This window comes from Haemaphysalis longicornis, unplaced genomic scaffold, assembly GCF_048455015.1.
Source record: "Haemaphysalis longicornis isolate Haplotype H1 unplaced genomic scaffold, Haemaphysalis longicornis Haplotype H1 scaffold_9, whole genome shotgun sequence".
Lineage (NCBI taxonomy): Eukaryota > Metazoa > Arthropoda > Arachnida > Ixodida > Ixodidae > Haemaphysalis > Haemaphysalis longicornis.
The window spans coordinates 105,441,416-105,468,506 of NW_027526460.1; the positions used below are offsets into that span (position 1 = coordinate 105,441,416).

General features: G+C 47.0%; 1 protein-coding gene across 1 annotated transcript in view; it reads left to right on the forward strand.

Moving 5' to 3' along the window:
• The window catches only part of LOC144153087 (voltage-dependent calcium channel subunit alpha-2/delta-1-like), a 219,802-nt gene that overhangs the window by 159,800 nt on the left and 32,911 nt on the right, over window positions 1–27,091 (forward strand). Inside the window, exons 7-16 of the mRNA XM_077684738.1 lie at window positions 178–238; window positions 2,902–2,952; window positions 5,368–5,467; window positions 15,593–15,661; window positions 16,317–16,406; window positions 25,576–25,695; window positions 26,217–26,295; window positions 26,413–26,462; window positions 26,684–26,767; window positions 26,870–26,926. Coding sequence (XP_077540864.1) covers window positions 178–238; window positions 2,902–2,952; window positions 5,368–5,467; window positions 15,593–15,661; window positions 16,317–16,406; window positions 25,576–25,695; window positions 26,217–26,295; window positions 26,413–26,462; window positions 26,684–26,767; window positions 26,870–26,926 — 761 coding nt within the window. The remainder of the gene's footprint in view (window positions 1–177; window positions 239–2,901; window positions 2,953–5,367; window positions 5,468–15,592; window positions 15,662–16,316; window positions 16,407–25,575; window positions 25,696–26,216; window positions 26,296–26,412; window positions 26,463–26,683; window positions 26,768–26,869; window positions 26,927–27,091) is intronic.

The window sequence follows — 27,091 nt, forward strand, 5'->3', positions numbered from 1 at the left end:
GTCGCCACGCGGCGCGCACACGCGATCACTAGGCATTTTTTTTCGCTTCGTAGCCACCAGGACCCCACTCACGTGTGCGCGCTCGGCAATTTGATATTTTTGGCTGCGGACACAAAACATTACAATTTGACAAACAGCTTCGCCGTTAAAAGCATGCACTCCCCCCTTCTGTTCCAGCAAATCGTTGGAAGGTCGCCCCTGGAAAGCCCGACCTGTTCGACGTCCGAATGAGACCTTGGTAAGTGGAACTGAACTGCTCATCATACATTGTTCTGAAATTTAACCTTGTGTACTTTCTAAATTGGCGGATAGGCTGTATTTTAGCTCCAGATAGCAATTTACATTCCGGAGTTGCGTTTTTACGGGTCGAGAGCTTCGCCTAATATTTCTGCATTTAAAAATTTAAAGCCCCCCCGGTTTTCTAGACTTTGCAAAAAGGGGTGCACGATTATCCTTTCTCCTTGACTTCACACCAATTATGCGTTCTATACAGACCTAGCTTGGAGGGCGCATCTGGATGTTATACGTTCAGATAAAAATACCTTTCCTAAGCTAGGGGTATCGACGTAGAAATAATGCGTATCAGCAGGTGAATGGCATACGATACGGTAGGGTGAGATTGGTCAGCCGAATTGCATTTGTAACTATTATTACAGTTTATTGAGAAAGAAATATTACGTTAGGCCTATCGCTTCGCAAAAACAGCTTCGCACCTAATTTGTGCGGAGATGTGGCGGGGCCGAGATTCTGAAAATGCCCAGCGGATGTACCGCGCACCAAAGTTTCAATGCGTGATCATTCTTTGGCGAGCACTCCAACGCAATTAGCGCCCCAACTTTGCGGGACACGTTAAATCTGTAAAATAAATGCGCTACTAGCCGAGTTCACAAACGGAATTGTTTCATAGTGTAAATGGAGACTATTCCAGCTTTCAAAACCGACGGGGAAGAAATAAATAAAATAAAGCAGTTCAATAGCTGTTGGAAGTGCATAGCAGTGATTCGCGAGTGTTTCCCTTGAGTTATTCTTCTGAGAACTTTGTGTTTGCATTGTTTTTTGCAACGCCGCCTGTATAACATTGTCTGATGCGCGCGGCGTTGCTCCAACTCTCCCGCCAAGGTCTGTAGCGCCCTCTCTTGACGAGTTTGTGTATCGGCCTGGCGTAGATACCGACAGTAGTCAAAAGAGGGCTCTGCAGCGCCGGTAAAGGTAAGGTCCCTAAAATTTCAGGGACCTTAGGTAAAGGCCTCTGAAGAGACAGTGCTTCGAGTATCCGCTCATTTGTTGCAATTAATGCGTTAATTCATCGATGTTTGTCTTATTACATAATTCTGTGTACTTATTTGCGGCGCACCAACGGCACGTTCTTGGCACTTGCGCAGCATAAAAATTACCCCAAATACTTTTCATTCGGGCAACGTGTGCCTCTGCAGCGCAATTAAGTAAAGAAAAAAAAGCGTCTGTGGCGCAGTAGGATGCGACATTAGCTTCGTAACGTGAGACCCAGGTTCGATCTCGACGAGACGAAGCGGTTTTCTTTTTGAAGCATTTGTTTAGGTGTGTGACGCGGTGACCCAATACGAGCTCCGACAACCCGAGGCCCTAAAGTGCTCCGCACGAACGGAAAAGACGCACTCTACGATGCTGTGTCTTGTGCCTATGTTTACGCCTTGTCCGAGTCTATTTTTGCGCTGTTACATGAGGGCTTTCTCAGCAGGTTCAAGCTGACAACTTAGAGATGCGATGCTACAGAAATACTAGTGTGGGTAAGGGCGGAGCTGAGTTTGCATGGACATCTTTTAGCAGTGGTCATATTTTAGCAGTGGTCATCTTTAGCAGTGGACATCTTTTAGCAGTGGACATCTTTTAGCAGTGGTCATCTTTAGCAGTGGACATCTTTTAGCAGTGGACATCTTTTAGCGCTGTGGTTTGTCGTTTCTTGCGCTAGTGTCCGTGTTCAAGTCCGCTACCTTCAAGATGTCCCATATGCATTAATAACTAGCCGAGTTGTCACTTCTACATCTTTTAGCAGTTTGCAGGAACACACAAGTTCTAAAGAGGGTGTTTAATAGGCGGCCTAACGCAGCGCCTTCACATAATAGATCATACTGCTTGCGGTGCCCAGAAAAAATGTTTCTGCAGCAATAGATCTGTCTGCAGATGCCGGCTGAAAAATCCTGGAAATTACCTAATCACGAACACCCGTCTGCTCTCCTGCGTTCACGGGTATAGCAAAAACAAAACAAAGCCTACAAAAAATGAAAAAAAATATTCAGAAATTGCCACAAAAACAGCCAAGGATAGAGAAAGCGAGACATTTTAAAGGAAATTGACGAAATCTCAAAACATCATTCAAATCCTGCGGCCTGCTGCAATTACCCCAAAATGGCAAAATATGGAAAATTTGTTTCTTCAATACAACTAATTAAACGTGAAGTTTCTCAAATAGAAAGCGTTGAAAGAATGGTTACGCATTAGTAGATAATTTACAGTATTTCTGAAAAACGTTTAAAGCTGATGGCGTAAGCTTTCAATAGGTGAGCTCAGAAAATACCGCAGCAGTCGCTCCCGTTTCTCCCGTTACCGTTGATTTCTTATTGCGGCTCCGAAGCTTGTACTCTGTGGTGCGCGACAAGACCGGGTAGCAATGATCGTACGTCACTGCGTTTTCTTTACATGTTCAGCTTTAAACACTTTGTTTAGAACAGCTACAAAATTGAGTCAAAAGTCCACCTTCACTCTTTAGCCTGCTAGAGTGTGACTAGCATAGTCTTGCAGCCAAGCAAAATTCAAGAAAGAACTCTTCCGCGCACATGCAGCATGGTTTTTCAATTACGTAACCGACCAGGACATAAAAAGACTGTTCAGAATTATTTATAATGCCATTTTTCGCAATTGCAGGTTCATAGACGGTTCCAGTTCGCCGAAGGATGTCATCGTGCTAATGGACACGTAAGCGTCTCTCATGCCTGAAAGCGTGCCACCTAATGACTGAAACTAGCCGGTCAATTTCACTTCATTTGACATAACCAGGTCGAGGCAACGATGGTAAATACGTGTTAGTTTAAATATGCATGCAGCCCGTGAGGGGACGTGCGTTTATATCCATTAGTAAATGGTCATTCTGCTGCACTCTCGGTATGGTGCAAGTTAGCGCTGAAAACTGGGCCCGTTAATTATCAAGGCACAGGTGAATTGTGGTTCCGCGACCACCGACGTACGCATGTCCATGCACTGGCGATACGTAAATAGCGTACAATAGATGGGTGGAAGCTGTCAAGGCTGCATTGTCAATTCTGTTCGCGAAATATAATAATTACCCCTGACAAAACACAGAGCTATACATTCCAGCCAATTGCGACAGTCCCTTTTTCTGAAAGGTCACCCCTGCAGCTACGCCATTGTGTGTAAGAGATGTTTCGCAGTCGTCAGTTGCCCATAATGACCGTTATTGATGTCGCCGTTCTGAAAATGTTGTGGAGGAGTTTGCCGTCATCAAGTGTGGGGTTCTACATTTCACACACTAGTGACTTCCCACCCCGCAGCCATCCGCGCTCAGCAAACATGCCTTGCGAGCGCCGGCTGCGGACGGGTCCGTTGTTTGCGGAGACAGACAAAGGCAGGAGGCGGCGAGGGCAAAACATCAATGACCGCATTTATTGCAAAGTGCAAATCAAATACACTGCATACAGACTAATCGTAGGCCATAACGGTAACATTGGGAGCGAGGCATTAAACAACGCTAGAGATCGAGATGGTTCGACTCACCGATAGCATACCGGAGCAGCGGAGCGCTGCGGAGTGCGAGCGCGGGTGCAGTCTCCCAGCTCGTCCGAACGCGTCCTTTGTGGCGCGTTCCCCAGGTCTAGACCAGCGCGCCGAAACGTCCGCGCGCTACCGGATCCCCGAGACAAGAGACCGTCCCCTCGTCATGCTACGTCCCACCAGACTTCGCCTTACGGTGGCGCTAGTATCGAGGAAGAACTGGTTCTCGGGTAAGGCAGAAAGGAAAAGGGTCAACGCCTTCACCAGGGGCGACAACAAACCATCCGGTCGCTGGCGCCCTCCCGTATGGTTCCCGTCGCGTAAGCGAGGCGCGTTGTGCGCCGGCCGCGATGGGAATCTAGCCAGAAAGGGGTTCGCGTGGAAGTCGCGATCCCCACACAAGCTAGCGTAGACTGTAACTGGGGACGTCCTGTGCTACAGGTTTCTGCTATCATTATTCTGATTACGAAATTTATTTGTGTTGTTCAACACCAATGTGAGCCAGTTAAACATTTTTATATTTTTTGTTTCATACGTCTTTTGTTTCTTCATCAATTTAGTCGCATGGTTGGTCATGTTTTTATTCGGATTTTGTTATTCAGTTTGGCTCTACACAAAGCCACCCGGTTTCCGTAATTTTAAATCTGTCGATCTTTCTTCTAACAACGTGTATTTTTATTTGAATAGTAAACATGAATAAAAATTAGTTATGCATGTGAATGGCATTATTCGTAACACCTTAAAGGTTATGTTTACTCTGTATAGAACAGAAGGGACGGTTTGTATTCTTGCGTTACTTCTACCGCTGCAGCCGCTACGTATATCTGGAAAGTTTTCTTGTCACTGCTTGTACAGACACATTTATAGTTGTTATAAATCCTGTGGAGTTTAACGATAAATTGTTCACACACAGGAATCTCTCTCGGTCTCCCTGTGTGTCTTACTCGCTCGGTGTTCTTGCAGGAATGATATATTGGGCGCTGCATTTCTAGAAAGTAGAACAAATGATATGCGGGTCTTTCGTGGCAACGCGGGTCGTTTAGTAGTTACGGTGCACGCACTTCCGGGAGGTGAATCCTCGCTGAGACAAATTTTGGTGCAGTATTCAGGAGCTGTCATTGTGTAGGAGAATTGAATTACCTTTAGTATTTGAAGCGCTTTTATAATGAGGTGGAGAAAGGGGCCTAGCGTTAAATTTTGTATACGCCCAATACCTCGCGCTTGTGTTAGTCGAGGAGCGGAAAAGAAGCAGCCTATAAACCGGATAAAATTAATTTTATTTCCCACGTGCATTCTTTAAACACGTGAATACTTTCTTGGCTCATGTGACATAACCAGAATAATTTCGTTTCTCAAGGCCGTTATTGTGTAGCAGTTCTTGACTGTACCAGCAGTCGTTATAAGGTTCTCAAGCGCCGCAGGGATGGTGGGCCAGAAGCAGAGGAAGCCCGACAGAACGGTCATTACAGAGAGAGAGAATGCTACGGGCGAAAATAACATCCACGGCTATCGTAGGCCATGGGAAATGGTTGTGTGAGACTCGTCTCAGCTCGGCCACACGTTCGAAGTTTCGCAGTGCCTCATGTCTTGTCGCGGCCGCAGGAGTGGCAGTATGCACGGGCCTTCCATGGAGATCATGAAGCTCTCCGTCAAGTCCCTGCTCAAGACCTTTGAGGAGAACGATTTCGTCAACGTGGCTTCGGTAAGAAATTACGCTTCATGTTACAAGTCGCATTAAACGGAAACAGTGAACAAATTCAGAGCTCGAACCTACCTACCCACCTACAAGGTGCCAGAGAAAATTTACATGGGAGGTCTTATAGGCAATAGCGGGGCTTTGATGCTATGTTTGTTGTTTTTGCGTTGGCTCACAATGCGAAGTGTTAGGTGCCACTTGAACCAAATTAAGGCACGAGCCGGGTTAAGCTCTTAGGAGCCTATAAGTTATGCTCGGGCAAAAAGTATTGATTAGCTCGTGGCGCTAAGGATTACATGCGGGACACATTTGGATGGGCGGCGAAGGAAGAAACGCGCTCATAATTTTGGTAATATTCAGCTATTGTGGGTAGCAGCTCACAAGCGTAGACTTGTTAAGAATAAGCTCGCACCCGGATTGCAAGTGTTGTGGCAGGACGCTTCTGTTTACATTGGCGTTGGTAGAAAAAAACACAACTGCGACTGCAGTACGGGAACTTAGATGCCCATACTGCAGTACCGCTACGTCTGGTTGGTCACACGATGAAATATTAGAAACAATCCTACAAACAGGCGCCGTTGCATGGAACTGATTGCTAGGCATCTTGAAGTGCGGAAAAAAATCTTTAACCACGAAATTCTTGCAAAGTTTGTCGGTTATCTGGTATAAAAAGACGGTCGCCATCCCTCCCTGCAAAGGTGAATGTTCGTCAAAGCTGATGTAAACCACAACAACAGCTGATGAGGGAGGGTATAAAATATTTATTGCCGTTTCGGCAGGCTTGTCGCTTGCGCTCGCCTTCTGGGGTCCTGGGTCCTGCCTAGCTGGGTCCTGCCTAGGTCCTGCCTAGCGTGACGCTGGGTCCTGCCTAGCTTGGTCCTTCGGGTCCTGCCTAGCATGACGCTGGGTCCTGCCTAGCTTGGTCCTTCGGGTCCTGCCTAGCATGACGCTGGGTCCTGCCTAGCATGACGCATGCCTCAGAGCTTCGAGCAAGAACTGCTCTATTTATTGACACTAGTCCTGCCGAGCCTTCAAACATAATCGGCAGACAATTTTATATGCAGAGCATTTCAGTAACTCCCGATGTCACCCGCGTTGACGTCCGTAGTCGTAGTCCGCACCCCTTCCCCTACACTGTATAAAAAAAATACTATCCGGCGCCTGGTTTCGATCCCTCGACCCTGCGGGCGGAACGCAATGTACATGGTGCTCTACCCAATGCGCCACAAAGCCGACACAGAATGGGAGGCTACGAACGCGCCTTATATCCTTGACTCATTCAAACTACGTCAAGAAGCTGCTGATACAACGCATTCACTACCACCAACTCCCCAAACACTAAACGTTAACGCAATACACCCACCCCCTATGCGACGCATTTACTCGAGTCCCCCTCGCGGGGAGATGGGCCCAATTTTTTTGCCAGGAGCAAACTGTTGAGGGGGAGCGTCCCATTATTCACGGGCTGCTTATCATCCATAATGCGGTTTCGACGCTTCTTTTGTGACTTTTTAAACGAATACCTAGATGTACGCTGTATGCCTGCTTAGCCTGACGCATTGATTTGATTGATTGTAGGGTTTAACGCGCCGACGCAACGCAGGCGATGAGGCGCGCCGTAGTGGAGGGCTCCGGATTAATTTTGACCACCTGGGGATCTTTATCGTGCGCCGAAATCTCGTACACACGGGCGTTTATGCTTTTCGCCTCCATCAGAAAAGCGGCCGCCACGGCCGGGAATCGAACCCGCGACCTCGTGCTCAGCAGCGCAACGCCTTAGCCACTGAGCCACCGCGGCGGGTCAGCCTGACGCATTCGCTCGGCGTCTCAGGGCGAGAACTGTTGGGTCCTGCCTGGGTTTTCTGTTTGCCACACGAAACTTTCCGACCAACTATACTCGGTCACAACTCAAGAACGGCACCACCTCATGTAGTGTATCACTCCGCCAAAGCGCCGGACCCGTCACGTCAGTGCGCGTGCGTTTTGAAAGGAGTCTGCTATGAATGCATGATATCGTCTGCCTTGTCTCACGCAGTTTGTTTGTCGTCACTGGAGTCGTTTATAAGCATATTAAGTCCAAAAAATCACGGAACGGCTCACGCCACGTTCAAAATATTCCCAGTAACGCCCTACTTGCGCCACGCGGAGAAACATCCCGCTACGGTGATAAGGCAGAGCGGCAACTTCCGGTGCCGTTCTTAAGTTGTCACCGAGTATAGAGGGTAACAGCCTCGCTGCAAAAGATGAAGCCCTTTCAAAGCACGGGTGTGTTGAGGCTACGTACTCCCCGGAAATGAACTGACGGGTTGCCCCTTAGGTATTCGCTTGCCCATCTCGTCACGCTCATGGCAATGAATTTAAATTGTTTTTTTTTGTGTCTTCTGACCACTAACCAAAGGGAAAATTGCAACGTTTTTGGTTATTGTTAATAATGCTTCCGCAGCAGCGCATGAAAGAAAGAAATTGGGTCACTTTAACACGAAAGTGTTTTATTCTCGGGTGCACGAAGATCTCACTCACGTCACATCCGTCACAGAAGTGGCGTCGCCAGAAAAGGGACCATCGACGCTGTGGCGCCCGGTTTCGAGCCCATGCTGTCTTGAGCCTATAAGCGAATATATGAGCAGCTCTACGAACGCGCCTGATGTCCTTCGCTCTGACTCATTCAGCTGGTGCTGCTGCACGAGAGACGGAGCGAAGTAGCGCATCACGCGGTAATGAGCGCCGCCAGTTTGCGTCTCGATGCCAGCGCCTTCGCGTACGGGGGCGAGCGTGAATTCAGGCACACTCCACTGTAGCGTTGATCGCATGACCGTTGTGTTTCAAGTTGCTGTTTCTCTACATGTCATTTTTTGTTTTGTTGTCCCGGAGTAAACCCGTTATTTTTTTTCTTGGGTGTCGGCGTCACTTCTTCTGGAGGGGTCAGGCTCCTGAACCCTTCGCACATGACGGAAGTTCTATTCAACTTCTCTTGTGAAGGCACCTTTCACTTACGTGATTTACCGATTACTAAAAAAGAGGGATCAACCACAATTTATTTGATTGAAATAATGATCATTTTAAATAAGTTCAGGTCTACAAATACAAATCTGCTATTTAGTGAGCAGAATAAAAACCCCTTACATGTTCCAAGAATTGCATGCAGTTAAAAGTAATTCGTTTTAGTGCACAAGAAACATGACGGGCAGCCGCAAGAAATCAGCGTTTTTCTATAAAGTCTTCCGAGAGCGAACGAACGGGGAGAACGAACAATAGTGCCGCGTGAGCGCATTCGGGGAATCCGAACAACAGAACAACGGAAGAGGAAGAGGACCCGTTATGTCAGGACGCACCGCGTGATCAGTTGTGGATCGCGAGGGCGGTATGGTGCATGGCTCGCAAATGTATCTGTGCATGTATGCGTACCGCCTCCATGATCAGGAACCGCAAAAGAAGGAAAAGGAGCCGCCCCGCTAGCTCGAAAAATTAAAGCCGTTCCACTCAATGTGAAAGCTGTCGGAATTGCACCGCAGCTGACAGAATAGAACTAGCCGAGCTCTCGAAGTTAATCAATAAGCGTAAGACAGCTGACATACGGAAGTATAATATGGAGAGGACCGAATACGCTGTAAAGGACGGAGGTAGCGTGAAAGCAGTGAAGAGACGTCTTGGCGTGGGGAAAAATCAGATGTATGCACTTAAGGATAAGCAAGGCAATGTCATCACAAATAGGGATAAAATAGTCACAGTGGCCGAGGAGTTCTATAGGGATCTGTACTGTAGCCGGGACATGCAGGATAATGCCGAACGAGACAGTAGTTACGAGGAGACAGACATCCCACCAGTAACGACCGAAGAAGTAAGGATGGCTTTGAAAGAAATGAAAGGGGGCAAAGCACCTGGTGAGGATCTGATAACAGCAGACCTCTTGAAGAATTGCGGAGAAATTGTACTTGAAAAACTGGCAAACCTGTATACGCAATGCCTAATGACCGCAATGGTACCGGAATCTTGGAAGAACGCGAACATCATCCTAATTCATAAGAAAGGCGACATGAAGGACTTGAAAAATTACAGGCCGATCAGCTTACTGTCAGTCGTCCACAAGGCATTTACCAAGGTAATCGCTAACCGAATCTCTGCAACCTTAGATTTCAGTCAACCTAAAGAATAAGCAGGGTTCCGTAAAGGTTATTCAACAATGGACCATATTCACACGATGAATCAGGTCATAGAGAAGTGCGCTGAGTATACTGAACCCCTATATATAGCCTTCATAGATTATGAGAAAGCATTTGACTCGGTCGAAACCCTAGCAGTCATTCAGGCAGTACGAAACCAGGGGGTAGATGAGCATTATGTAAGAATACTAGAGGATATCTACAATGGGTCTACAGCTACCATCATCCTCCATAGAGAGAGCAGTAAAATACCTATAAGGAAGGGTGTCAGACAAGGAGACACAATCTCTCCAATGTTATTCACAGCATGCTTACAAGAAGTATTCAGAACGTTGGATTGGGAACAGGTGGGAGTAAAGGTTAATGGAGAATACCTCAGTAACCTCAGATTTGCTGATGACGTTGCCTTGCTAAGTAACTCGGGGGACGAATTGCAAAGCATGCTTTCCGCACTGGGCGAACAGAGTAGAACCGTGGGCCTGAAAATTAATATGCAGAAAACTAAAGTAATGATCAATAACCTCGGGACAGCACAGCAGTTTGAGATAGGTGGCGAGGCAGTGGAAGTAGTAAGGGAATATATCTACTTAGGCCAAGTTGTGACCCCAGATCCCAACCATGAGGCAGAGATAATTAGAAGGATCAGAATGGGGTGGGGTGCATATGGCAGACATTCTCAGATAATGAATAGCAGCCTACCATTGCCGCTGAAGAAGAAAGTGCATGACAGCTGCATCTCACCGGTACTCACCTACGGGGCAGAAACTTGGAGGCTCTGCGTTGCCTGCGTTGCACTGCCGCGTTTTTCGCTTACTATCGCAAAAACCAACCCAACGAGCGTTCATAACTAAATGAACGCGGGGTTGCCGGTTATATACAATGATATTGCTTGAAATGTACCTGCCGTTTTCTTTGCGCTGAATAACGGGGAGATATACGACAAGCGGCAGTGGTTCGCGAGGTTCGAACTGTTGCAACTGTTTAAACCGCATGGTTTTCGAAGCCTCAGCGTGAGTCCCTGACGCCGGTGCTGAAGGCTCTACTTGTGTCCGTTATCTCGCTGCGACGCCTTATTCCGGCAGTTGCATCGACAGTTCGCGAGATAAGACGAGAAGGCGTGCCCATAGAGCGCTCTACACGTAAAAGAGATAGCCACAGAAAAAAAAAACGTTCTCAGCACAGAGGTAAACAGGCCGTAAAAAAAGTGCAAGTTTGGTACGTTCGAAAGATTGCCTCGTTCGAACATCGCTAACCGAACTTTTTACGCAAACATCACTCAAATAAGCTGTAGAAGCAAAGAAAAAGAGAATGGCCAAACGTCCCATTAGCTCATTGTCGGCACTAGAACCGATGACATATTATGGGCAGCTTTGCGATTGGCTGAGCCCCTCAAAAGCAAACGCAGCTTACGCAGGGCTCACGAGCTATTTGCCCATAAATTTAACGCATATTCGTTTTACAGCGGCACGAATGGTGCAATAAAGAATGGAAATGACAAAGATACCCGTAAACATTGAAGCACCAGTGGGTACTGCTGTGCATACTTCGCTCTTATAGCTACGCAGCAGTCCGGTGCTTTTGGGGTTGTCTCACACGACACTAGCCGGTTTGCGTAAGCGACACTGTATTACGTGATCCTGTTTGAGAGCATAGCCAACGTTCTATCCAACGCTCCCTACCAACCGTAACAAAACAAACGTGGTGCGAATCGAGCCAGAAACAAAGCGAGACCGTACAGCGGTTCAGACGGTATGGTGGCGCCATCTTGGAGGACTGACGGCAAACAAGGCGTTTCGCGGTTCGGTTCAGACTAAACAGCGTACTGACGTTTGCTGGACACCTGCTCTGTATACACCATCGCTGAGCTCCCTAAACACACAATTTAGACGGAAAATCAAATTTTGGTTTAAATTGCTCAATTTCTTAGTGAAGAAATAATCGTTTCCTGCCGTACAAGCGCTGGGGAAATTATAAAACAAAAAAATTCACCATCTTCCCGTAGGGGAACCCTGAGTAGCATGCGAAGCAGCCATGGGGTCGACTCAAGTTCCTATTAGTTTTCAGTTCGGTCGCGGCATTGCGGGAGGAGAATGAGGGGAACGGAGCGCGCGCGCGCGTCATTTATACAGCGGAGCTACAGTGGCGCCCCCAGCAGTGTATGCAGCGGCTACCGTCGGGTCTCTAACCCTAAGCTGATTCGCATTATCGCGCGCGGAGCCACAGGTGTTGCCATTAGTTCCGCAATTTCGGAGAGAAGAGAAGCTTCGGAGAGGAGAGAAGGAATGCCGCAGAGGAGGGGATGCCTTGGAGAGGAGATGAGGAATGTCTCGCATACTACTCACGGTTCTCCTACGGGAAGATGACGACGTTGGTTGATCGCGAAGCTATCTCGTGATGATTTCTTTGGTTGGCTAATCCCTAGGGGCATCCTGCCACAATCATCATCAGCGGTGCCTGGCCAGGCATGCGCAGTGGGGTTGTGGACACCGCACAACGGCGCCCACACAACGGCGGAGGGAACAGGCTCGACCATAAGTTGCTTCGCATCTAGAACCTTTGGAACAAAACAAACTGATATTTTCTCTTTTGGCACTTTTAAAGACAACACGTAAGATTCATTCGGGCCTCCTCAAACACCCACATAACCAAATGAGACCAGCTTGCGCAGCTGAGACAAATCTGCCCCAGATTGTGTAATTGTTTCTTTTTGCTGTCGCGGAAATTATTTTCCCAAGCACCTTATTACGTGCTTTGTTGTACATTTTTGGTAACTATGGCACCGATATAATTCGCTAACGTTATTCGAATTGTGTTCAACATTGCATTTTTTTCCGCACCCGGCACTGCATTGCCTACATCTCTCACAAAAGATATGTCAAGCAAATGTTAATTGTTATGCATTGCTGAATACAGGAATCTAAACTGCAAGCAGGTTCACTGTGGGCAGGACATGTAATGCAGGAAACACACAGCGTTTTCTCTGCACCCGTAGAAAAGGTATACAAAGATATGGGACTGGACACAAGCTACAAAAGACACATGAAATGCAAGAGCTACGACAATGAATCTTGTGAGCATGTATGGAAAGAGAGTTTGTTCGAGCAGGATACAGGTGATAAGTAGTGCGAGGCTGGTGAAAACGACCACAGTGTTGGCGATATTGATGAGAGTATGGGGTCGGACACATCACAGTGCACATGGTGACTACGCGTATACAGAAACAATATTTCAACAAAATGGGGGAGCGTAACACTGCGATTACAAGGATATCGATACAACAGTTCTTAGTTGCAGCTAAGAGTAGAAGTGAAGGTACACTGTTCAGGAGTTTCTACATAATGACTTCCAGGCTTCAGCGCATGCTGAAACACGACATAACAATCCACAAACTCTCCAATCGATGCAGTACTATTGCAAACAAAGGAGTCCCTGAACAGAGACCGTAGCAACCGAGCAGTCGTCAGGTATTGTTAAAGCAGCTGGTATTTCATTTCTAATCTTCGGCCAACAGTACTTGAACGAGCTATCTACTCGCACGCATAAATCAGTCACGAAATATTCATACTAAAACCGCCTTCCACCGCTCATTTCCTTGATGAATGGGCCAAGTATACATCGTTTGGCCATTAAGGGAACACTGTAGTTAATGGTGTTGTGTTCCGTTCCTTGTTCTGCATAATATTACTACTGCGTTGCTCCCCCGTTTTACAAGATTTCCTATAGTTGGGCTTCTGTGGTACGCGCACTTGGTATATCTATGAGGGGTGTTTTCGTGTATTGTGGGTTGTATCTGCTATAAGGGAGCATGAGTTTCACTTTTGTTTTGTTGATGTAGTCTTCTATCTCACAAATATAATGGCTTGCTAATGATTCGTTGTTGGCGGAAATTCCTTACGTGGCGTTGTTTTATCTGAAGCCTTCATTAGGTTTGTATGTCTTTTGGGCGAGACTGAGAGTTTTAATGAATTTTTTAGCGGAAACCGTTCCTTCATTGTGAAACCAAAAACAGCTTTACAGGTCATTTTGACGATATGAGGTGATTATACAGTGAAAAAAGATGCAATTCATGCGAACCGAGGCTTGGCTTAAAAATATTCCTAATCACATTTTTCGTTAAAAAACGTCTTTCCCAAATAGAATGAAGCTGATTGAATGTCCAAATGGTAGTGTTTTCAAATTTCAGGAAGTTGCATTTTGAGTTCGTTTCATATTTGTGTAAAACCAATAAGTATTTTACGATCGGAACGAGCCGGTGCCCCCTCAGGTGTGACACTTATGGCCGTATTCTGAGCGTGTTTTCCACTGGATGTGCGACCTCTACTATGCTGTGTGGAGGATACCGCAATGCTTTTGCATACGAAACTTGCTTTCAAGGATCTCCTCGACTGGAGGCTCGGGTGGAGTAGGGATTCAGAATACCATGGTTAAATTCCGATTGACTGTGGCGTGTTATGCAGCCCGTGTGCCTGGAACTGCTATCGCCGTAGAGGGAGAGGGAACGAGGGTATGAGCCGGCCTTTCGTTAGCCTTAGAGCTACACTTTGAAGTCTAGCTTCACCAATTGGCGCGTGAAGATTAACGTACGGCTACTTTTACGTTTCTTCGAATGTCCTTAGGCACAACGTTCAAGCTACGTGAATGTCCTTAGGCACAGCGTTCAAGCCTGCGTATAGGTCCAACAACGGCGATTGGCCCAGGCTGTTAGTCTCATTAGTAGAGAGGAGAAAAATGCGCAAAGGTGAAATGTTAATGGGGGTGATAATAATTGATTATGAGAGGACTCTTGATTTTCCCTCTCTCTCTCCCCGTGCAAAGCTTTGCGCCCACATTATATACTCACTTGGCGGCGCATTAGTCACCATCAATTCATGGTCCACTGAGGGGCACACTAGCGCACTCACCATGGCTTAGCCACCCTTTCTTTGCTCTCGTCGCCGAGAAAAAAGGCGGAGCCCACAATGCGGTAATAACTTTTTGGTGACTGGACATTAATTCCTTCGTATTTACGATAACGAGTACAAAGTATCCTTGTATTTTTTTCCGAGGGTTCTACTGTGCTCATTTTGTAAAAGCGAGGTTACATAGTTGCAGTTCCGCTTATTTTTCCTCCCTCTGAAAAAAAAAACAACTCCATTGGCTCCACGCATCTTTGAAGCGAAAGGCTTTCTAAAAGTGAGGTTATCAAACTATAATGCCCCAGCGCGCCACCACCAAACTCGCACTCAGATCACAAAATTATTTGAACCTCAAGCGTATACGTCTTCTCTCTTGGATGTGATTTTGAGTGGATTAGTTATGAATGGGTAAAACTTTTATTACCGCATTATATTTAGTGTCAATATTAAGGATTATGCTTGTATGTATGCATCTCTGTCACGTGTAACCACTTTCAATAACAAATAGAAATAAAATTTGCGTAGGCCTTGAGCCTAAATTCTGTGCCACCTCTACATTTGCTCATTTGCTTAGGTTGACACACGTGCCTTGTGATCATTTGCGGTCTCTCGTAGTTGACTCTGGCGTTTCAATCCCGCTGCACAAGAGAGGTATCTGACAATTTAGGGCGTAGTTCTTTTTGGGTGTGTAGGTGAAATTTTGAATAAAATCTCCGCTATAACTAGCGCTTTCCCTAAGGTTTTCAACGATACTTTATAGCGCTTGTCCTATGATGTGTTCAATGTAAAAGTTAGAGCATATCTCATTTACTCGGATTAGCACATATCAACGTGTCAGAGAAACTTGGCTCTCTTAGCTAATCCACCATATGGTAAGAAAATCTCGGTTCGGTGAACCCGAGGCTTTTCGCCCTGGATTATATGTCAGCAATCTCAATGCGGAGCCAATAGTTGGCACAGCAGCACAGCCTCACTTCCTTTCACCCAAATATTGCGACTTCGGACAAAAATGGCGGCAAGGGAGCTGTACCGGTGGACGACGCTGCTAAGTCAAGACCTTTCCTTCCTGTGCGCAGTTTGCGAGCGAAGTACGATGGGTGTCTTGCTTCGACACCCTGGTGCAGGCAAACAGGCGGAACAAAAGGGTAAGTGATTCTCCACCTCAGCGAAATATTTCTGAACAGGGTGAGGCGCGTTTTCAAGTAGGAGAAATCGGAGTTGTACCAGCTATATGGTTGCAAGCCTCGCCGCAAGGACAAGGTTAGCACTTTGCACACCGCAGGGGATAGTGCTACAACTGGGGCGATATGAACAGATGGGAAAGTCTGAAATTTCAGCCCCGCTCCACTCCAGCAAGTGTTACGAACATTGAAATATGTTCTCAGTTGTAAAAAAGAGAGAAAAACAGAAGTGAACGCTGATTTTTTTATATAGATACGGTAGTATCCTTTACCAGAAGAATTCACGACATTTGCTGCGGACACGCTGTAAAATTAGAGAATTCCCAGAAGAGGACAGGTGTTGTCAAAGGGTAGATGGGTATTTTGAGCGCCGGCACCACGTTAATTTTAATTTTAGCGCGCCATGACACGAACACGTCACACTCCGTCCGTTTTATCACGCTGCTTTGGGAAACAAAAGCTAACAAAAAGACATGTGTTTTGCCCCTCATTTTTTTGTAATTGAAGAGTGCGAAATGGGAATCCGCACACGTGCTCAAGCTATCTTCGGTCGCTTTATCTCTTGCTTGTTTGTCGCTGCTTTAGTGCCCAATGGTGACCTCTGACCTTACCCCAACAGATCCTGTCGAAGAGCATCGATCGGGTCATCGACGGGGGAACGGCGAGCCTGTCGCACGCACTGAGCTTCGCATTTCGAACCATGGCTGACGTAAGTCAAGTACCGCAACGTAGCCCATTAGCGAAAGCCTCGCGCGCGTTAATGGAGGCAGCGAGACGGGAAACCGAGTAAAAGGGTTGCGCACTGAAGCGGCATTTCTCGCACTATGGCTGTCTCGTTGAGCGAAAAAGAAAACCGATTTTATGTCCTTCCTAGCCTTGTTATTTTCATTTATTGGGAAGCTATGATACTTAAGGAGGGCGCACTGCTCCGCCGTATCAACACCAGTATCTTCCTCGCTAGCGTCTCGTGGTGGGATAGGCGCGCCGCGCAGCCTACTATACAGGCGTTTCCAAAGGCAAACAATATATTTCATAGAGCCTAATTTCGCTGTATTGACAGCTGTGGATTTTTAAGTGCGAATGCACTTTATAAGCGACCCCAAACCATTCACCGCCGGCGGCGGCGGCGGCGTCGGCGGCGGCGGCGGCGTCCGCAGTCCTCCTCTCTATATATAAAAAAAAACAGCATCCGGCGCCAGGTTTCGATCCGAGGACTTTGCGGCCGCAGCGCGACGCTTTACCGACTAAGCCACGGACGCGACGCTGATATCAGTGTTAGTAACGCGCTTTATATCTTTAACGCATTCAAACTACGTCGTCAGCGGCGTGCGTTGGCGACTCAGCGGCGTTATAGCGGCTTGATAACTGCGTGGTGTACACGTGATACTACAAACCCGATGGAAGAGATGGAAGAGAAGGCGGCGAGGCGGTGGGCTGCGGGGGCCGAGCGCAAGCGCCGCAAGCGGGCCGACAACCGTGCATTCGCACTTTCACATTCTCCCCCTCGGGAAAATGCGGGGGAATTTTTTTATTCGTACAAATTAGGTAAAGGGCCTGGCATATTCAAAATAAAGCATGTTTTCCACACATCTGGTTAATTTGGTGCCGCACAGAAGTGCACTGTCAAAGGCCGCTGTATCCGTCAGGCAAGAGTAAACTCCGTAAACCTAAGCCTTACGCCGTGGCAACTCAGGTATTCGAGTATTTTAATTAAACTTTCGCGCTGTGTACACACAACTGTTAGTAAAAATACTTTAGGCAAGACCCCTCTGACAATAAAATGTGGGCAAAAAGAAAGTGTTGCCGCACGCTACTTTGTGCTTGCGTCCTCCGCACTTGTGAACAAACGCATGTTTTCGTCAGAAACAAAGGACGTGCTTGCGTTTTGAGGAAATCGGCCTAATAAATTCACCGGCTGATATCAATGACACTCTCAGCGATAAAGGTTTTTACTACGAACCAAAGTAACCTCGAAAGAGTTGGCTGCTGCATTGTTCTTACTACATCCGCCGTGTGCACGTTACACTAAAAACGAAATAAACGCTTTTTCACCACCGTTCCCGTATTTGTTCATGTGTGTGCACAAAAGCTCTGCTTGCTGTTCTGTCTAGCGCATTGCCCATGGCCAGAACAAAATGCGACAAAAAGCACCAGAACAGGCGACAAGCACTGTGATTTAACGCTATTTTCCTCTTTTACGTAGATCATTTTCAGTGAGGAGTTCCTTGAACTAAGCTGACGATATTGCTTATAGAAATAGTGGTCATTCTATTAATTTTGGTAGCCTGAACGAGTGATGAACAAACGCGAGAGATCCAAAAGATATCCGCTTTGCTGATTCAGCGCAGTTATAATAGAGCAAAAAAATCAACCTGGTGAGGTAGCAGTTCGCAACACTCAATAAAATACCGCACGTCAACACGTATAGGTGATTTTCATAAAATGTTTAGCTGCAATGAGTGACAGAGACACACGGTGGCTAAAAACAATAATTGCAGTGCACAAGAAAAGGAGAGAGCGAGAGAGCGAGAGAGAGAGAGAGAGAGAGAGAGAGAGAGAGGGAGAGAGAGAGAGAGAAAGCTCTTTATAAGAGGAAAGGAGAGAGGTCTGCCGGCACGTTACGCCTACATGCTACAATGCGGGATGAGGAGGAGAGAATAAAGTTGAAATAGGAAGTAAAGGCGACATTATTGTTCGTAGCCGGCAACAACATGCTCTTTCATTTCACCAGCTCGGAATGGGTAACAAGGTTTCAAGACACTAAATGTGTTACCTGATAAATAGCAAATACATCACGGCATCTCCTGTCTCCAGCTATCCCTGTTTTGCGTTATTTCGGTGGGAAATCGCAGGCATGTATGACGGAAATATTGGTTCCGCCAACTGCCTACCACCAACCAAATGTGCACTGCGTATCTTTATCCTCTTCGCATGCTACCATTTGATTCTATCGGCTGGTGAAAACATAATTTACACTCGTCTTCCGCGCAGGAGCATAAAATTAAATGAAAACAAGCACTTCCTTCACACTGCGACGCACACTGCACATTCCTCTCACTCGCTCGTCTTGAAGGGATGAACATGCTCAGAATAAACAGAACTTCGTTTCTAGATAAGAGTTAGATTAAGTATTTGTATAGTTCACAACACAAAACTTCAAGCGCACGCCACAAAGTCACCGTCACCGCATAAATGCACCAGCGTTGTCTGTTTGGCAGCCCTCTGCGTAGTTTCTGAAGTACCCACGAGCCGGCGCATTCGTTTTGTACCACGGTCCCTATAAAGAAGTCGCCCCGGATCCTCAGAAATGTATAAGGAATAATAGAGTATAAAACACGTTCCACACGCATGCGCTAAGTATAACGGTGTATTAGTAAATAAATGAAAGGTGGAGGAATTTTTAATACCAGCCAAGCATGCCTTATGCGCTTTAATGCATTGTAAGCTACCTTGACAGTATCGTTGAATTTTAAACGTCTTGCCTTCGACGAGTTCCAGGTTTACATAAGGAATCTTGCCATTAGTCTGCTTTCTCATGCACAAGATGTGAACGAAGGTACGACAGTATATTTTATGCAATGTACACCCACGAAATTATATTGTAATGGTAAGCGTAGCGTTATGGGATGTATTTGCTATAGGGTGACTGCACTTCAAATGCACAGTCTCTCCTAATGTTTTCGTATTATGCATTAACGTAGGGAAATGTCTTTCTCCGCAACCTCCCGTTGCAACGTAAGCTCTCAAGAAGGGTGGTCGGACGGAAGCAAATGTTCTCGCAGGCCTTTGCTTGCGTGTTGAAGGTTCTAATGTTGGAGGTTGTGACAACCGGCAGTGCTTGGTGACCATTTGTAGCGTTCGGATTGCGTTGGCTGAATAATCCGCCGAGGCAAACGCTGAGATCCTGCGACTGATTTCGCTTGTTTGATGATTTTCTCTGCTCAACTGAACAGCGGTTTGGTGATTATTAGTTGGCGACCTACAAAACACCTCGTTTTGCTTATACTCTGTTATGGTCGATCCAGCCCTACGTCCGGTTGGGGAGTGAAAGGGCCTTTTCGCTTGTTCGTTCCAAGACGACGGGTGCGGAGAAGAGATTGGGGAAATAGTAAGGACTCGTACTACCACAATAAATTTTGTTCATAGCTCTCGCCTAGGGTCTGTCGTGAGTCGTGTGCCAAAAACCTCCGCTGGTCAGGCAATAACAGCGCTTAAACGGGACGCAAGAAAGATTGACAAGACAAGGAGCTGTCTTTCTTTCTTGCGTCCCGTTTAAGCGCTGTTATTGTCTGTCAAGTATGTACTAACAGGCCCGTACCACCACGTTTTCTCCGCTAGTCATTAACGCTCAGAGCTGGGAAAGGGTCCTATTGTATTTATTTCTGTGCTCATCTTTTTCACGCAGAATAATATTGTACGGTTTGTACTGGTAAAATTTACATATACAGTTATTAATTATTAGTGCGTGGCGTTAAACCGTCCGCTGCGGTGGTTTGCCGGCGTCGCAGGCCTCGTAACCGAGCGAACGCATGGGGCACCGATGGCACAAACAAAAGGGAGGAGGAAAGTGTGGCGAAAGTGGGAGCGGGAGGGCGGCATGCCGAGGCGGCGCGACGCGCTCGCTGGATATGTCACGCTACGAGATAACGGAGAGATGAAAGAAGCCACCGAATGTGAGACCGCGGGAAAGCAGAGGGTGAAAGTATGGCGAAAGTGCGTGGGCGAAGGCAGTATACTAAGGCCGCGCCACAGAAGCTGAGCGCGCGCTACGTGCCGCACGTACATCGCTCCTTCATCGTCCTCCTCATTGCGTGGCTCACCCGAACCACGCGATATTTGGGCGGGAGGTTCAAAGGCGATTTCGAGCAACATGCTCAGCGGCGGCCACGCACGGCGAGATAACGGCAGAGGAGCGCGCGCCGCAGTGCGTTCGCTGATCACGCGGTGACTTCCTGGGATGCAGCAGCTATGCGGCACGACCGAGAAGACTGCATTTTGCGCTGCGCACGAGCTTTGCATTAGGTGGTATAGTAATCGTCCGCAATCTTTATTTATCCTCTTTGTCACTGACTCTTTTCCCGCACGAGTGGTTGTATATCGTCACTCGTGCGTGATTCGCGTGGAAAAATTACAACAAACAAAGAAGCACGGCGCAATGCGACACAGTTACCTGCAGCGTGAGCTCAGTTGTGCTTCTGTGGAAACGATCTCGGTCTCGCAGTCGTTTTTCTGGTGGAAATTAAGGAAAACGTAGGTGTGCGAGATTTGCGCGCACCTAAGAACGCCAATGGGCTCATTGTTGCCTCAATATATCTGCAGCCCTTCATTAAGGGGCGTACCACGTAAAAAGTGTAGAACATTCAGTGCGTAAAACATTAGAATTTTAAATTAGATAAATTTTCTGTGTGATTTTTAATAGGGAATATCCGTTAGCTACTTCAGAAACCCTATATAAATGCTGGTCTACTTGCATAGAGGCTCGGTGTCAGTAGCTTTTGCGTCTTTTTCTTCTTTTCCTAGTTTAGGTGGGCATGTGACAAACATGGGCGTATAAAAGGTCATTAAAACGGCGTCGCTCTAAGATTTTGGGCATATACTACTATTGAAACATATTCCGAATCAGCAGGCATTTTACGTCAGGGAACTTGGTTATCAACAGCGACCGGTCAAAGCATGTGCGTTTTAGTAAAGGTAGAACAAGCACGCAAGGCAATGCCAAGACGCAGAATTAGGTATTCTCGCTCTGTTGATAGATCGTTTGCGACGAATGGTGTTCAGAAATGGCAGCAATGTGTCGGGCAAATAAAAATACCGGTAATAGCACCGCGCAATTGAATCTCCATTTGTGATGCCGCCCATACTCGGCATGTGGTTCGAATCGTAGTGTGCGCATAGATAAAGGCGTTAACCTAGCTCTGTGAAAAGAATTGTTTGGCACTGTAGCGTGGAATGTGCTGTTTTTAAAATGAAAGTTTAATTATTCGGGTTCATCTATAGCGTTAGTTTGGCCCGATTCGCCTCGTTTGCGCATTCTCGTACTGTACGGAATGAGCAGGCAGGCATTGATTAAATGTTTGAAACTCCTCTTCGTATGCATAAATAGCCAAACCGGGTTTCCTTTACACTTCCCTTTCAGGTGCTCATCGCGGACGCTTAGTCGCCCCATTTCTCTGTGGGGGCGTTTGAATGGTTTCCGTCGTACCACTCGCAAGAAGTGCGGCGTTCATAGGAAAAATTTAACTATGCAGCACTCAGAACTCAGAAAGCGCTGTTCCCTCCGGGCTTCCCCGGGAGCAAAGCGCATCTGCTGACTGTAGCGGGAATGTCGGTCGGCGTAGTATTAAAAGACGCGAATAGGACGTTATTGTAGCGAGCTTGGAATGTACAGGCGCCGCCAGAAGTAATTGGAGCACGGGAGCTGTGGCCGATCCGCATAGGAGCGCCGTGTAGCTGCACCTGCGGTAAACTACAGGCGCAGCACACACATGCGTGCCTGCCGACGCAGATAGCCCCTCTATGCTTCTCAACCCACTTCTTTTAACGCGGCTTCGAGCGTTGTTCGCAGCTTACTGGCCTCAGCGTTGGTGCTGATAGCAGACCCACCTAAAAATATTACAAAAGAAAGAAATTGTCAGTTGACATCCTTGCGATTGAGACGCTTCTCGAGCAACTCGCGTGCGCTAAAAGTCTATGAGCAACGCTGCCACATACCGCCTCTGCTATCAGAGCCTTCCGTGATACCGGTATGCTGGGAATAATGCTGGAAGCCGGGTTAAAAGAAGTGGGTTTAGAAGTACAGATAGATGGGTCATCACCGTCGGATGGCGCGCATGCGTGTACTGCTCCTTTAATTTACCGCCGGTGCAGCTACACGGCGCTGCTATGTGACTAAAGCTTGGGATTGGGCTAGTTGGTTTGACATCTGAGGGGGAAAAAACAGCGCAAAGACGGGGACTAACGGACGAAAAGACAGCGCTTGTACTGTCTTTTCGTCCGTTAGTCCCCGTCTTTGCGCTGTTTTTCCCCCTAAACTGCTATGTGGTTCGGCCACAGCTCCAGTGCTCCAATTACTTCTGACGGCACCTGTACCTTTATTCTACTCGACAATCGGTGATAGGAATGTAAGAGGGGACAATGGGATACGGCACAAAGAAAATGAAAGGAAAACGAGTTTCCCTCCAGTGTGAGTTCTGCTGAAACAACGCAGCTTTGTTTCCCTTTCGTTGGATTAGACGTCAACGGATACTCGCCAGAGAACGGCGCGCCGTCGCCGCGAAAATGCGCAAAGGAGTCGGCAGCTGAACGTCACCAGCGGGAGACTCTCTCCCTTCTCCCTTCCTTAGAAGGGGGAGGAAGAGATGTACCCGTGCCTGAGTGGCCACTGTGTCCTCTATTCGTGGCCCTGGGAATCTGTTTCGGCATGACCGCCTTTGGGTCTAAAAAGCTTGCTTGCTTGGTAAGGCGAGAACCAAGCAAGCGGGCTTGCATTGGCGAGTAGACGCGTGAGGCCAAGGGCACTTAAATTTCACCTCGGCCAAATGTACTTTTAACGCACGGTACGTACCACCAAACGAACTGGGACATAATTGGCAGCCCAGTGAAATGCGCGAATAATTAGTTATGAGCGTTTAAAGTAGCATTATCGCAGGCGATGGTGCACCTGCCGGCGGATAACGCAAACAGCCGTGAAGCGGAAGTGGCACTGCGGCCGGCCCTGCGCTTTTGTAGCGTGACCTACACGGGGCCGAGGCTGAGCAGCTTCGCGTGGCTCCTGGAAAACCGCGCTGCGCATGCGCGAGGGGCAGTGACGTCTCACAGCGCACAGCTGGCGTGCCGGAGCGGCCGCCGCCGCGACTGGATTGGATTGGGTTTAACTGAAGTTAATATAATTGAACTGACCTCAATTGAATTGGATCGGATTAGATTGAATTGGATTGAATTAATTTGAATTTGATTGGAAATCATTTTAGCAGCAGTAAGCATGATAATCAGCTAATCGTAGACAACCAGGAAACTTAAGAATAACCAGCTGACCCTTAGCTCACGCTAAGTATATCCTGGCATAGCCGAGCTAAGCTAGTGCTAATTTTTTTCCTACGGCCACACAGGAAAACCGTTCGGTTTGAAATTTCGGTTTCAAAATCTTTGAGTTTTGTGGTCGTCTGCGCCGGGGGATACGCGTATTTCAGCTGTCATATTTTGAATCCTGCATTCATATTTAAACAGACTTTAGGAAAATGAAGTTTTCAAACGGCTCAAATTTTGATTGCCGTTGGTCTTTGTTGCCCGACTACCCATGCAGCAGAGCGCCTACCGGAAAAAATCATATTCCATAGAACGGGCGCACGTAGATGCGCGTATCCTCGACGGGCAGTTTGAGAACTTCAGCTATATTTTGCATAAACGCAGACCCGACCACACGGCCGATGCTGTGACTACCCTGCCTGAATCCCAGGGGCGCCGCAGCTCTAGAGGCCGCCACTGGCGACTGGCTGTAATTCATATAAAATCTTTGGTGTTCTTAGAAAAGTTACTTTCTTCACGTTGTCAAAATGGGGACGCGGCGGACAACCCCGCGCCCCCTCCGCCCCCCCGGAGTGCTAAAAGCCCTGCAGGTGGGTTAGGATATTGCGGTGTAGGTGCGAAACGCCATATCTTGCATGCCAATCCGAATCTCTTGGGCGATCGTAGATACGGGTGATCTACGCTGACCTTCTAAGCAATTCTTGTTTTCGCGTCAAGGAATGACGCCCATTAGTGTTTGCAACCATAAAAGGGGTTGTCCATTCAGACATCTTTTTTTCTTTTGTATATACAGTTCCGTTGCACGGACATTAAAAACAACCTAATATGGGATGTGAACATTAGGATTGAAATTTTTCACACAATTGGAGTTGAACCCCCTATCTTGCTATGAATGGCGAGAAGTGCGCTTCAACATAGCGGTGTTTTCCAGTAGCTTCTTGATGCGACTGAACCATTATTGCCCATAACAGCAGTTCATTCAGGAGCCCCTTTAATGGAGAAACTGTACGTTCCTTATCCAGGCTTAGAACCTTACTTAACAGGCGAAACGAGCCGGCGGATCCCAGCAATTTGGTACGCTCAGCGAAGGAAAACAGCGCCCGACAAATAGTCGCTACGTACCACCTGTCGACGCTGTACCTGATATCTTATGGTGTCAGGTGAAAGTACAGACATGTGAACACGGAAAGCTTTGCTCTTGTGCTGGTTTCCGTAATTAAAGCATACGCACCGCCAGGAGGCAAAGCGTGTGCGGCTCGAAGCGTTTCGGTACTTAATCGTGTGGTGCATGAATTTTTGTGGCCACCTGTATCCGTCGTATTCCGAATTTATTATCCCCTTACTATTTTCGACATGATACCTTTACTTACTACGCTAGTGGATTTTCGATTGCCGGGTATTTTATTAGATTTGTTATTATTTGCAATGCAATGTCATCAAGAGCGTTAGCCACAACAAAGAGCGATGTTCTAGTATACGCGCAGATCGGAAGCTTGCTTTTGTAACCGGCTTTTGAGTGCCTGGTGAGCGCCAAGCATTAGCCGCGGAGGACGGGCCGGTGGCGGTAGTAAGCTGCAGCTCTGTGCATAAAATGGTGTTTATTCCTAGTAGCTAGTAACACTTTTGACGAATGCACTTACTAAATTCCATTAAAATCTTCTAGGGGCCTCTTAGTTATAACGGCGATATAAATGCGTATACTGCAGGCGCACACGCTGAAGCGTTGCCGCAATGTACCGGTAACAAGGGCTGGTGTAAAAGTACGAAGGAAAATGACCGCTCCAGTTTACAGCGCTGGAGAAACAAAGACACTAATGAAGATAATTTGTGTAATTTTTTTTGCTGTCTTCCAGTTTCAAGAGAACAGGACGAGCCACGCTGGCGCCGACTGCATCCAGATGATCATGATATTCACCGACGGCGGAACCGAAGACCCCACTCCTCTTGTAAAGAAGCTAAATACCGATCTCAAGGCATGTACCAGCAAAGTCGATCCGCATCATGACCAGCTATGCTTCCTGATTTTTATCCTAAAACTCCACACCAATGGGATTTTTAAGACATCAATGCGTACAAATGATGAACGAATTACCGTCGTATTCTAAAAGTAGAACTTACAATCATTTGATTCTGGATGTACGCAGCTGTGACTGCCAAGTTATAAGCCTCGTTGCTTAGGCAACGACTATAAGTTGGTGGCAATATTACACGTTTTTTTTTCGGAAGCAAAAACACAAAGCACGAACGACCCACCTAAATTCCTAAAATGTTCGCTGCGAGCGTAATATTTGGTATAGATGGCAAGAATTATACCGCAAAGCGTAAACAAACATAAAATCAACCTCCGCTTTCACATCACTCCAACAGTATAAAACTAATTCACCATACTTGTGCTTTGCGAGTTATTGGAAGTTAGAAGCAGTTTGTTGTGATCCAGATTTAAGCAGGCAAAAAAAAAAAATGAATCATCCAAGGTCGCTTCTTCCCCTTCCAGATCCGAATCTTCACCTACGTGGTCGGTCCACACCCGATACCGTACGCTACTCTCAAGGCTCTCGCTTGCAAAAATCGAGGTATGAGATGCATTTAACAAAACGCGCGGCGTAAACACGTTGCTTAAGGGAGCCATTGGTCGATTTGTTTCTACGCCCTTATTCTACAGCGACTGATATAGTTTCTATTACCTTCAGGTTACTTTACTGCCATCACGTCGTTTGGTGCAAGCAGATACAAAGTTCAGGTATGTAAGCTTGACACATACGCGATTTATTGAGACTTAGCAGCTAGTCCTAGCACCTAGCACCGCGACACCTAAAAACCTAATCCCTAGACCTAATCATTTGTGAAGGCTTTATGGTGTGCGTTGAATGACGCTTTGTTATAATTTCGCATAGAATTTTGACCGCTATACACGAATAAGACATCTGCTTTTCTTGCACGCCTTCTTGTTTGCCCACTTAGGAATACCTCAAGGTGCTCAGTCGACCAATGGTGCTCTCCGGTGACAAGCAGTTTGCATGGACGAACTTTTATCAAGATTCAGGGGTATGGGCTTTTTTTCCCATTTCGTGTTGCTTTGTTTAACTTTCATAGGTTATGCCATCATCCAAAGCGCTTGCTTATTTCCCATCTTGTTTTATTTTTCAGGGTATTGGTTTGCTGACAACGGTAACACTCCCAGTGTACAACAAGACACACGGAACGGTTTGTAGTAGTCTATTTGCGGACTTTGAAATTGGCGACAGATGTGTGACTTCAGTAATTATAGCTTGGGGTTGCGCAATTTAAATTCATTTTACTTTGAAACGATGCCGGACGTTAAAGCCAAACGTATCTGAATGTACACGTCTCTCGAGGCTACTTCCGGTC